This window comes from Emiliania huxleyi, assembly GCF_000372725.1.
Source record: "Emiliania huxleyi CCMP1516 unplaced genomic scaffold EMIHUscaffold_26, whole genome shotgun sequence".
Classification (NCBI taxonomy): Eukaryota; Haptophyta; order Isochrysidales; family Noelaerhabdaceae; genus Emiliania; species Emiliania huxleyi.
The window spans coordinates 545510-556875 of record NW_005200088.1 but is presented as its reverse complement, the minus strand read 5'-3'; the positions used below and the strand labels follow the sequence as shown (position 1 = coordinate 556875).

Genomic DNA, 11366 nt, shown 5'->3' with positions numbered 1-11366 from the left:
GGTGGCGCACGTGGGCGCGGCGCGCCTGGATCATCACAGATGAGGTGCGGCGCGTTGGCGGCCGCGGGTGGGCGGCGGCAGCGACGTCGGCGTCCGCAGAGGCGTCCGCAGCGGCATCCTCGTCGGCGTCGGAGGAGTCATCGGCGGCGGCGGCGGCAGTCGCGGCGGCGTCAGCGGCGGCGGCGTCAGCGGCGGCGGCGTCAGCGGCGCCGTCTTCCGCTGCCTTTTCCACCGGCGCGGCGGCGCCCTTGATGGACGTCTCCGGCGCGCACACCAAATAGACGGCGCCACCCTCGCCGCCAGGAGCGGCTTCCACGCCCTCCCGCACAGACTGCAGCGCGGCCTCAGAGTCACACAGCGCCGCGGCCTCCCGCTCGTCGTCCTCGGCCTCCCATCCCTCCGCCTCCCATCCCTCCGCCTCCCATCCCTCCGCCTCCCATCCCTCCGCCTTGGCGGCGGGGGGGATTGCCTGCTGCGCGACGAGGGCGGGCGCCTCCGACGGAGAGAGGAGCCACGACGAGGCCGGCGGGGCAGCCTGCGGGGCGGAAGAGGGCCCCGCCGACGCGGCCGGCGCGGGCTGGGGCGACTCCTGCCCGCAGGGCGCTTGCGGTGTCCGCGCGCTCCGCCGCGCGGGAGGAGGGGGAGCGACCACTGGACTGAGCCACGACCGCGAGGAGGATGGCGGCTCGGCCGAGCGCTCGACGGCCTCGGCGGTCGGAGTCCCGCCCCCCGGATCCGGGGAGGCGGCGGCGGCCTCTTGCGTGGACGCCACAGCCACCACCTCAGCCACCTCGGCTCCCGCCTCGGCTCCCGCCTCCTCCTCCGCCTCCGCCTCCGCCTTCACGTCCGCCTCCACGTCCGCCTTGGCCGCCGCCGCGTCGGCCGCGTCGGCCTCGGCCGGCTCGGCCGGTGCGCCGCTCGCCTCTTCGATGGCGCGGGGCTGCCCCTCGCCGGCATCCGGGGGCTGCCCCTCGCCGGCATCCGGGGGCTGCCCCTCGTCGGCAGGCGGGGGCGCGGTGTTGGCAACCACGACCCCTGCTCCAGCGACCGACTCAGGCAGCGGCGAGTCGGCCGGGCGGCGCTGGTGGTGCCGCTTGTTGCTCTGCGCCGCGAGGGCAGGCAGGGTGAGCATGGTCGGCGGCGCCGCCTCGATCGACCGCGGGGCGGCAGCGACGACGGCGGTGTCACCCTCCTTGACGAGCGGCGGCGTCCGCCACGGCCCGAGCGGCGGCGAGACCAACTCTGAGCCGCGCCGGACGGGGATGCGCGACGGCGTCGGCGCGGGAGGAGAGACAAAGGTGTGCGGCGCGGAGGGCGGCGTCCGAGCCGTGTGCCCGGGCGTGACAGGCTCTGCTGGCAGCGGCGTCGGAAGCTTGGACTTCGGAGGCTCCGCGCGAGACGGCGGTGACGGCGCGGGAAGATGCGTCGCCTCGGCAGGGCTCGCGGCGGCGGCTGCATCGGCGATCGGACTTGCAGCGGCGGCGTCCGCGGGCGGAGGAGTGCCGGTGAGGCGCAGTGCCGCGGCGAGGCCCTCGAGCGGCTTGAGAGGCGAGCGCGCCGCGTCAAAGATGCTGGTCGGCGACTGGGCTGCCGCGGCCTTCTCAAAAAAGGTCACAATCTCGCGCACCCCGGGGCTGGTAGCACCGGTCGCGACGTCCGCCTCGGAGACGGAGTGGGGCGAAGGCGCTGGGAGCGGGTCGGTGTGCCGGCCACCTGCTGCCGCCTCGTCGGAGGGAGTGCCGACCTGCGAGGCCTCGTCGGCCGAGACCCACGAGTATCTTGTCAACCCAGTCGGGAAGGTGGGATACTGGTAGTCATTCCCAGGCTCGGACGACGACCAGGCTTTCGTCTCGGCCGACGAGGCCTCGCAACAACCAGGCGCCGCCGTGGCATCGTTGAAGCGAGAGCGGGCGAGCGGCGCCTTCGATTGGCGGGCGAGCAAGCGAGAGCGGGTCGCTCTCTTGTCCGGGACAAGGGTGGGGAATTCCCATTGTCCCGCGTGCCCAGCGTTGTGTTGTTGCAGCGTGCGTTGTGCGAGGGAGTTTTGTCGTAAAATTTCCGGCTTAGTTTGTTAATTTCTCGAGTTTTGTATTCGTGTTCGGGGCACGGACTGCCTTGTTAATCGTCGCACCCCCCAAGCCGCAAGCAAGCGCCCGAAGCACCCCATGCTGCGTGCAATTCTCCTTAGTCCCAGTCCAGGACAGTTCAGCTATTTATGATTTATCGACCTGTACCTTAAGGTACCGGAGGGAGGGCGGCGACGGCGTCGAGGAGGCGGGGCAGCTGCGCCTGGGAGATTGGCGAGGAAACTACTCACATCAACTAGTCGGGCGACGGCGTCGAGGAGGCGGGGCAGCTCTGCCGGCTAGGAGCGACCGATGGAGGTTGCCAGCGGGGTTGAAGGGCGACACCGGAGAGCGAGGAGGGCGGCTTGCCGTCGGCCCCCTGCGGGAGCGGTCAGGAGGGGTCAACCTGGCGACGAGGTACTTCCAGCCTGCTGTGGGAACAGCTGACGCAGTCTCACCAAGGCTCGCCCCAGCATCTCGGGCTGACTCGGCCAGACTAAAAGCCCTGAGAGGCGTGGGAGTACAGGGGTCAACCACGCAGAGTCGCCCACGCTGTCCTTTCAACCAGGCGCCGTGCTCCGAGACGCTTGTCCTGCCGCTCCTCCCTCTCTTCGCCGACGCCCTTCGCCGTCTCACGCTCTCACCTCCACCGCCGTCTCATCACGCCGTCTCACGCTCTCACCTCCACCGCCCCATCGCCGTCGCACGCTCTCATCTCTAGCACAGGAGTACGATTGGACAGTCAGTCAGTGGCTAGTCGCTCGCACGTCCTAGCACGGACGAAGGCACACGCGCACGCGAGGACGCACACGGTGCCAGTGCAGGCAACCTGGTTTGTGGAGCTCCCACACCTGTTCTGACAGAGACCTGGCCGTTCTGACAGCGTTCTGACAGCGTTCTGACAGCGTTCTGACAGCGTTCTGACAGCGTTCTGACAGCGCAAAATCCTCCCCTCTCTTCACAGCTCAGGGGTTCTGACGTTCCCAGTTGCCCCGCTCCTTCCCTCTTCCTGTCTTGAAGTCTCCCTCCGAGCCACGGACGGACTCAACACACAGCACGTCCTCCCAAGCGCCAAGGCGACACTCTCACGTTGAGGCGTACGTAGGCCCTGTTCTGACACAAACTTGGTCCCCGTTCTGACACAAACTTCAACTTTCAACTTCGAGTCCAAGTTCGCCTTTCTGACAATCTGTTCTGACAATTTAAAAAGAAATGCCTGCATCCCACCAAGCGGGAGCGCAAACAGCTGTAACCGTCGAGCAGGAGCACGCCAAGGCCGCCATCATGCCGGGGCCTCGAGGCAGCAAACGCGCTCTTGCGATGGTCTGCGGCGCAGGCTGGAGCCCCGCGACTGAGCCGAAGAAGCTGCGGCCCGGCAGCAGCCACGCCGAAGCGCCGCAGCACAATGTGCGATGTGCGGGCCCGGCGGTCCAGTTAGACGCGAAGGCTGCTTCCAAGACGGCAGCCTCGGGTCACGAGGGACCGAACGTGCCGCTTGCGACGCCGCCGCGCCGTCCTTTGGCACCACCGCCAAACGGCCCTTGCTCCTCCGCGACACGCGCCGCAGAGACGCGCTTGTCGCCGCCAAAGCAACAGCAGCAGCAGTGGCAGCGAGACTTAACGTCGGCAGTGCGGCCTCGCCGCAGCCCAGCCGCCGCTCGCCTTGCCCTGGCCAGGCGGCCGAGCAGGCGGTGCCCGCAGCCGAGGCAGATCAGCGGGATGGGCTCGAGCGGGCGCCGCCGCCCCCTGGCGCCGCGCCCGCAAAGGAGCCTGCAAAGGCGGGGGAGATCGGCGAGGCGGCGGCGCTCGCGTCTTGCAGATGTTCACACTTGGCCCGCTCTCGCGTGCTGGCAACGTTCTGACAGTACCCTACCCACAAAAGTGTTCTGACAGCGTTCTGACAGCGTTCTGACAGCGTTCTGACAGCGTTCTGACAGTGTTCTGACAGCCGTTCTGACAGCTTTTTGACGGTAATTTACAGTTAAGACTCACCATCTGGTCTGAATAGAGGAGAGCGATGGCAGTGTCGGTTATAGCAGAAAGATTCCTGCATTCTCTCCACTACAAAAAAAGTCCGGTGGGGAACCGACATCATGGCCCCTGGGCATGAGACCACCGTACGACGCATCCATCACCGTCTCGGATTTATGTGGGATCGAACCACTCCGGGATGGGGCAGCCCCATCGAGTTGTGTTTCCCTCGCCTGCAGGAGACAGCGGAAGATCTTGTTAATTGTCAAAATTCCTGTTGTGCAAAAGGGGAGGGGGCTCTGACGGAGTGCGTGGCGGGAGAGGGCAGGGAGTGGGCGCGGGGGAGGGGGGGGGGGGGTCAGCCGTGCAAAAAGCATCAATTAATAATAGTAAGGAAGACATGTTGCCCGGCCGTTCAAGAAGTCCGTCTCGATTTTCGTTTTTTCCCCACAGACCACTCGGGCAACTTTTACGAAAGGCAAAGTTTTACTTGACCATTCGGGCAGATTCGATTGCATTTTACCACTCGGGCAAACTCGATGAAACGGGCGGACGGAAACGCGTTTGCGACGGCTCGCCGGAGAGCATGCATGGAGCGGCCGGTGCGCCGCCGCAGCTCACCGATGGAGCCTGCGTCGCGGCTCAATCCACTGACGTAGCAGCACTGCGACACACTCCCCAAGCACGGCCTCTGGCGTTGCGATTGCACAGAGAGCGAGCAATAGGCGCCAAAAGCACAGATCTGTGTGCAGTGGATTTCCATGTAGGTCGCGCCCAGCGAGCGGACAACCGCGGGTCTCGGATGCTCTCCCGGACGCGAGCCCACCGTGCGAGCGGCGGACCCGGAGGCGGCCGGCCCAGCTCACCCCCAGAGAGGCCATGGCCAGGGTCCGGCATAAAAAGGGGGGTGTTTTTTCGTCCGTCCACCGCCATGCCTTTGCTTTGCCCTACCTGTCCTCGACCCTGCCTTCTTTGACACCTTGGATGCCCCTTGCAAACTTTGCTACCAGGCAAGAAGGGGTAGGGCGTGGGCCTGTAGGCTTGGGGCGCACCCCACCCCGCTCAATGCAAACACTCGCCAGAACTTGCGCCCAGCACGGAACGCGTGGCGCGCGGACGCCACGACGACCGAGTAAGGCACTTCGGCGAGGGAGCAAATAACCGTGTGTGTCTCGCGCCTTGCGGGGGGGGAGCGGAAAGGAGGAACCTCTTCCCAAGAGCACCACTCTTGGAGCGCCGCCACTACCACCCAGAGCGCTGCAAGCAGCGCCGGGCAATGACGGCCTACCGCCCACCCAGCCCCCCCTCGGCACACCCCGGCAGCCAATGTGTGACGGCTCGAACCCGCTAAGCCATCCCGCAAGCGGGATGGCCCGCCACTCGAACCCGCAAGCGGGTGTACGAACCGCGAGCGGCTCGCACTCGTGACACGCAGGCGTCCGACAGACGGCGCCGGGGCTAGGCGACCGAAGAGGAACTACGGCAAGAACCGCACACCACCCGCTGACGAGCGCTCGCGGAACTGGTCCGCGGCGCCCGCCAGGGGCGTGCGCGAGACAGGGCTCGGAGCCCTTTTCTGTGAGCAGGGATTCCCTCCCGGCGGGGGTTGTGGCGGAGAGCCGGCATGGGAATCGCCGGCCCCCACCCAGGGGGTGCCCCTGCCAGGCGCCGCAAGCGGTGCCCGACAGGGGCGGGTGCCCCCACCCCGAGGGGTGGGGGCGGGGTCGGGGCCCAAAGTGATTCGGCCTATCGCCTCGGCAAGGTCCTCGGTGCGATTCTCCACGGTGTCGTCGAGCGAAAGCGCGGTAGCCGCGGAGGTGATGACCGTTATTCATCACAGCCTCCGGGGCGCCCATCGAGTACATCAGAGCTCTCACATGAACATGAAGCTGCTGCGCATCTTCTGCCTCTACCCGTGCGCGCTCGCCTTTGCGCTCGCGGCAATCCTCATCGGCTTCTTCTCGCAAGCGCACATCCCGGAGGGCCGTGCCTTTGCAACGATCATCCCGCTCGCCGGCGGCTATCTGCCTGCGACCATCGTGGGCGACTCATGGTGGGAGGACCGCACGCCGACGCCGCGGGTGCCTGCCAACCTCATGCCCGCCGCGCGTCCGAGCGGCGAGAAGTTCGTTCCGCTGCTCGGGACGCAGGACAACTTCCCCATGCTCGGCCTCGGCCTCTGCTGCCGAGCGACGGCATACGACTTCCACTCAGTGAGCCGCTCGGTCCTGTGGTACCTGCTCAAGGGCGGGCGCCACCTGGATGCCGCCTACCTATACATGAACAACGAGGCGATTGGCCACGCGATCGCAGCGGCCGCCGACCGCGGCGTGCCACGCTCTGAGCTCTTTGTGACGTCCAAGCTCGGGCCTCGCTTCTTCTCGGGCTTGAGCCCAGAGGTCGAGCTCAAGCTCATGCTCCAGCAGCTCGGGCTCGACTACCTCGACCTGGTGCTGCTGCACCACCCGGAGGGGATCGGTGGCATGATCGGCAAGTGCGCCAACGGCACGGCCGCCGAGTGCCGCGCAAACGCGTGGGTCAAGCTGTCGGCGCTTCGCGCGCAGGGCCTGATCCGTAACCTGGGTGTGTCCAACTTCCAGATCTCGCAGATACAGCCGCTCGAGGCGCTCGGCCTCGCGCCGGTGAGCGTGAACCAGGTCCAGTACAACCCGTGGGCGCCCGACTGGCAGCAGGACGTCGTCGACTACTGCCAGAAGAAGGGCATCGTCGTGACGGCATGGAGCCCCTTCCAGGGCACCATGATGCAGCACGCATCGCTCTTCACCGTGCAGTCGCTGCAGGAGGTGGCGCGCGCCAAGGGCAAGACGGTCGCGCAGGTGATGCTTACGCTCGCAATCCTACATCTTCTAGGACTAAGAGCAGCTCCGCTCACAAGATGACTGGTGACGCTTACGACTACAGGTGATGCTTCGCTGGGCGCTGCAGAAGGGTGTCGTCGCCATCCCGGGCACGAGCAACCCTGCGCACATGGACGAGAACCTCGCGGCGTACAGCTTCGAGCTGACGGCTGGCGAGATGGCGGTCATCGACGGCGTGCGCTCCGACCCAAAGGCCAAGGGCTTCGTGGCAATCGGGTTTGAGAAGAATGACAGCTGACGGGCTGCGTCTCGCTCTCGGTGCGTCCTTGTGCTTCTTAGGGCGCGGAGGCCGGAGCACTTCTTTTCTTATTTTCAGTCCCGTGCCCAGTGTCGTGAGAGGGAGCTTTCTTCTAAAAGTTATTTTATGTAGGTAAAAAGGGAGTGCAGTCGAGGAGGGGGGGGGGGGGGCGAGCGGGAAGGATATTGAGGGGGACGGAGGGCGGCCAATTCGAGCGGCCTTGCGGCGACGCGTGGGGGCTGCTCCGGCCGGGCGGGCGGGCTCCTGAGGCCTGAGGTGCATGGGCGACTTCGTGGTAGGAGAGAGCAGGGCTGCGGGCTCACGTGGCGCACGCGCGGTCGCCGCACGCGCCGAGCGGGGCGGCTTGTTGTGCGAGTATGGGCCAAAAGCGTCGAAAATGTCCCAAAAAAGCGTGTCTCGAGTTTGTGGCAGCTCCGCAGCCTGCGCGGGCTGCCAGGACGCACCGCTCGCGCGTTCGGCACACTCGGTGGACCCCACCGAGTGTGCCGAACCAACGGGAGTGAGTAGGCTCGACGCCGTACTCGAGAATGGAGCTGCCACAAACTCGCCGCCGAGCGTGCCACCGACGGCGTCCTGGCGGAGGTGATGGAGTGTGAGACCTGAGGCTGCGGAGGTGACGCCTGAGGTACCGGTCCGTGCACAGCGACTCAGCCGGCGACCGCCACGGGCTCAGACGAGACTTGTCGACGCGTTCCGGCTCAGCTTCACCGTGGTCATCGGGCGTCTGTCGACGTCAGGACCACCCATACAGCTCGCGGGTTTGAGGTCGCAAGAGCCAAGATGGTGGCGTTTGGACATCCCAACCATCACACAAGACAGCCTGTAGGTGGTGGCGGGACGGCGCAGTGTTTGTGGCACTCGGCAGTAGGCACCCGCGGCACGGCCCCGCTGTCGGCTCTCGCTGGCTGCGGAACCGGCCCCAGAGGGGGACGGTCCGGGCGAGTGTGGCAGCTCCTGCGCTAGTATGGGCACCCTCTATCATAGCACTACTGATCCCGGTCATTAGAGCTGCCAGGGATAGCGTCAGGAGCCTATAGGAGTCAAAACCCCTCATATTTGAGACATCGTGGCCCATATACTCGCACAACGAGCCGGGCGGCGGAGAGGCAGAAGGCGGAGCGCCGCGCCAATTTGTTTCCGCGCCATAACAACGGTCTATGCACGCGCTCCGCCCCCGGCCGCTGCCGCCGCGAATGCGCCCGGCGGCCGCGCGCTTGGTGCGGAGGCTCACCGGACGCTCGCGCGGCTCCAGGGCACATTCTCAACATTGTGTGGGGCCTCGCCTGGCCCTCTGGGAGTGACCTGCCGGCTCTCTGTGATCGCGTCGCCGGCGGCGGGCTCGCGCGGCGCGCTGCTCGACGGCGGCGTGCTCACACGTCGCCCGCGGCGGGCCCGCGTGGCGTGCCGCTCGTCGGGAGAGTGCCCAGCAGGCTGTGCAGGGCAGCCTGCCTCACTCAGAGAGGGCGCGCCATTCGCTCTCAATATGGCGCGGTTCACGCCTCGCACAACACAGAGAGAGATGCGCTCTGCATGGTGGGACATAAAAGAGAGCGAGTACTTGGGCGAGTAGGCCGTGCGGTCGACGCTGCCGCGCGCGGCTTTGCGCGCGAGGCGGCGCAGCTTGAGAACGGCGGTGGGCGAGAAGCCGCCGCCGAACGTCTCGTGGAGCAGCAGGTTGAAGTTGTTGCGCTTGACAAAGATCGCATCGTGGTAAAAACCGCGATGCGCCTTGACGTAGCCGTGGCCGGTCTTGTGGGAGAAGGGTTGGCCGGGCTGCCCGCGCGCCTTGCAGCCCATGTTCAGGCGGCGGGCCTTCTCCTCGGTGCTGCCGAAGGCGTAGGAGTGGCCAACGGAGGTGGGCGTGCCGCCGCTCGAGGCGGTGCCAACGCCCGTCGAGGAGGTCTTGAGGAGGGGCGTCCAGAGCTTGATTTCATTTTTTGTGTTTTTTTGTTGCAATTTCGTGAAGGAAAAACCACCTTGCGAACGCAAGGTCAGCGCGAGTACGCGAAAAGTGGCGAGTTAAACTTGGAGTTATGGATAGCATGCAAAAAGCGGCAGCAAAGCAAAACGCTTGTTATCGATGATGACGAGATTTTTAGAATGACATACCATCGGTGGAGAGAAAAGTTGGTGGAAGAACACCCGCAACACAAACCCAGCGGCCCCTCGGGACACGACGTGCGTCCGTCCCCGAGCTCGCGGATCCGGATGTCGACCTGGACTGAGGTACGAGCGGGTGTTAGTTTGGAAACGTTTACGGAATTTGTGCATGGGGCGAGGCGGCGGGCGCGAGATTGAACTTCTTCCGGCAAGCCGACTGCGCGAGACACGACCGGCGCGCCGAGTCGAGGGCGTGGCCGAGCGAGCGCAGCGCGCATGGCCCCGCCGCCGGCGACTCGAGCAGCAGGATGCGCCGGCGGAGGAGCGACTCGCGCGCGAGCGAGAGCTGCTCGCGCAGCGGCGCGAAGACGGGGCTGCTCGCGACCTGCCGCCCCTTGGCGCCGGCGCCGTTGGAGTGGACGAGCAGCGGCCGCTGCGTCGAGTTGTCGTGCGCGCGGTAGGTGAGCGAGAGCGCCGCGCCGCGCCGCTCGACCGCCACGCGCTCGAGCGGGTGGTGCGGCCGCTCGAAGCAGTACTGGAAGCCCTTGGAGCCCACCGCGGTGAAGTTGCGCCCCGCGCAGTCGTAGAGCGAGAGCACGAGCGCCGCGCGCTCGTCGATGCCGTAGCCGGTGCCGAGGCCGCCGTGCTTCCCGCGGTTGAGGTAGGCGCGCACCATCGCCGCCTGGTCGTGGCCCACCTCCACGCGAGGGTCGACCTGCGCCGAGGCTGCGAGGGCGGGGCATGGCGAGGTGAATCGGCCCCTATAGCCCTAGCGACCCCCCCCGCCGCGCCGGCGGAGAATCGGTGCTCTCCCTCCTCGAGGCGCGCCTCGCGGTCGCGCCTCCCCCAGACCACCGTCCAGGTCCTGGCGCTAAGCACCCTCGAGGCGGCGAGGGAGCTGCGCTTTGCCGCTCCATCGGAGGAGGAGGCGAAGGAGAAGTTGGCGGCGAGGAAACGGCGCTTTGCCCCCCCCAGGGGACGTTCGTCGTCCGCACGGACGAGCGGGGGCTCGGACTGGTGGCCGCCGCGCCCGTCGAGGCGGGAGGCTGCTTCGCGCGAGACACACCCGTGAGCGTGCCGGACGGCGACGGCGGCCGGCGCCCCCCTCGCTCCACCGACCCCGAGGAGCTCCTGCGGGAGCTGTCCACATCGCGTTGAACGGCGTCTCTTCACACCTGCAGCTGTGAACAGGAGCTCCTGCGGGAGCTGCTCTCGCGCCCTCGCTGGGCGGGCCTCCTCCGCGGACCACTCGCGCTGCACCACTGCGCGGAGCACCTCGAGCAGGCGGATGTCTTCTTTTGCTTCTCTACTATTCATACACCAGATATCATAATGTGCACCTTCACGCAAGCGGAGAAACAACAACAAACACTTATGGCTCTCTGATGCCCAATGCGTGCACTCGTCCCTCTCTGTATGTGTGGGTTCGTGTGTGCGGGGGCCCTCCTTGTCTCTGCCTAGGCAGTGTGTGAGGTAACACCTACCCACCTACCTACACGCAGGCGGAGGCAGAGGTGTCGGCGGCACCGCGTCCGCAGTGGGCCGAGGCGCTCGGGGTGACCGCCGACGGGCTAGCGAGGCTCTCGGCGGCGCTGCGTTCGAACGTGGCGAGGCTGAGCGAGGGCCTTGCCGCCGCCGGCGACGGCGACGACGACGACGACGCGCTCTACTCGACCGTGCTGCTGCCGCGCCTGCGACTCGTCAACCACGCTTGCGATCCAAACACAGAGGTGGTCTGGCTACCGGCGGCCGCCGACGCCGGCGGGTGCGGCAGCGGCTGCTACGAGCTGCGCGCGCGGCGCCGCATCGAGGGCGGCGAGGAGCTCTCTTTCAGCTACCTCGGCTTGCCCGCCACGGGCAAGCGCCGGCCGACTCGCGCCGAGCGACGCGAGCAGCTGCACGAGCGTTGGGGCTTCTGGTGCGAGTGTGCGCTGTGCGGCAGCGAGGGTGGAGACGCGGTGCGAGTGCAGGCCAGCCCCGCGTCGCGAAAGAGGGTACGGTAGAGGAGGCAACGTTTACGTTTTAACTAACTTCACACTCCACCGCGCGCAAACCCACACGCCGTGAGGTGGACACGCACTCTCATCCTTT

General features: G+C 66.8%; 5 protein-coding genes across 5 annotated transcripts; 3 read left to right on the top strand and 2 right to left on the bottom strand.

Moving 5' to 3' along the window:
• Positions 1-1052: 1052 nt before the first annotated feature.
• EMIHUDRAFT_206332 (hypothetical protein) lies at positions 1053-2542 on the bottom strand (the record flags this gene model as incomplete). Its single annotated transcript, XM_005777550.1, has 5 exons — positions 1053-1102; positions 1189-1921; positions 2245-2289; positions 2377-2445; positions 2525-2542. The coding sequence occupies 5 exons, from the start codon at positions 2540-2542 to the stop codon at positions 1053-1055; spliced, it is 915 nt and encodes a 304-aa protein (XP_005777607.1).
• A 736-nt stretch (positions 2543-3278) lies between these two features.
• EMIHUDRAFT_206331 (hypothetical protein) lies at positions 3279-4074 on the top strand (the record flags this gene model as incomplete). The annotated part of the gene is made up of 2 exons (XM_005777549.1): positions 3279-3695; positions 4027-4074. The coding sequence occupies 2 exons, from the start codon at positions 3279-3281 to the stop codon at positions 4072-4074; spliced, it is 465 nt and encodes a 154-aa protein (XP_005777606.1).
• A 1844-nt stretch (positions 4075-5918) lies between these two features.
• Positions 5919-7278, top strand: EMIHUDRAFT_354272 (Aldo/keto reductase family protein; the record flags this gene model as incomplete). Its single annotated transcript, XM_005777548.1, has 2 exons — positions 5919-6875; positions 6961-7278. Coding segments are annotated over 2 exons (1151 nt in total), but the record flags the coding sequence as incomplete, so codon positions are not given.
• A 2301-nt stretch (positions 7279-9579) lies between these two features.
• EMIHUDRAFT_354271 (hypothetical protein) lies at positions 9580-10006 on the bottom strand (the record flags this gene model as incomplete). Its single annotated transcript, XM_005777547.1, has 1 exon — positions 9580-10006. A coding segment is annotated over one exon (427 nt), but the record flags the coding sequence as incomplete, so codon positions are not given.
• A 10-nt stretch (positions 10007-10016) lies between these two features.
• EMIHUDRAFT_206328 (hypothetical protein) lies at positions 10017-11278 on the top strand (the record flags this gene model as incomplete). The annotated part of the gene is made up of 6 exons (XM_005777546.1): positions 10017-10024; positions 10098-10137; positions 10251-10343; positions 10467-10565; positions 10778-10879; positions 11006-11278. The coding sequence occupies 6 exons, from the start codon at positions 10017-10019 to the stop codon at positions 11276-11278; spliced, it is 615 nt and encodes a 204-aa protein (XP_005777603.1).
• Positions 11279-11366: the final 88 nt, after the last annotated feature.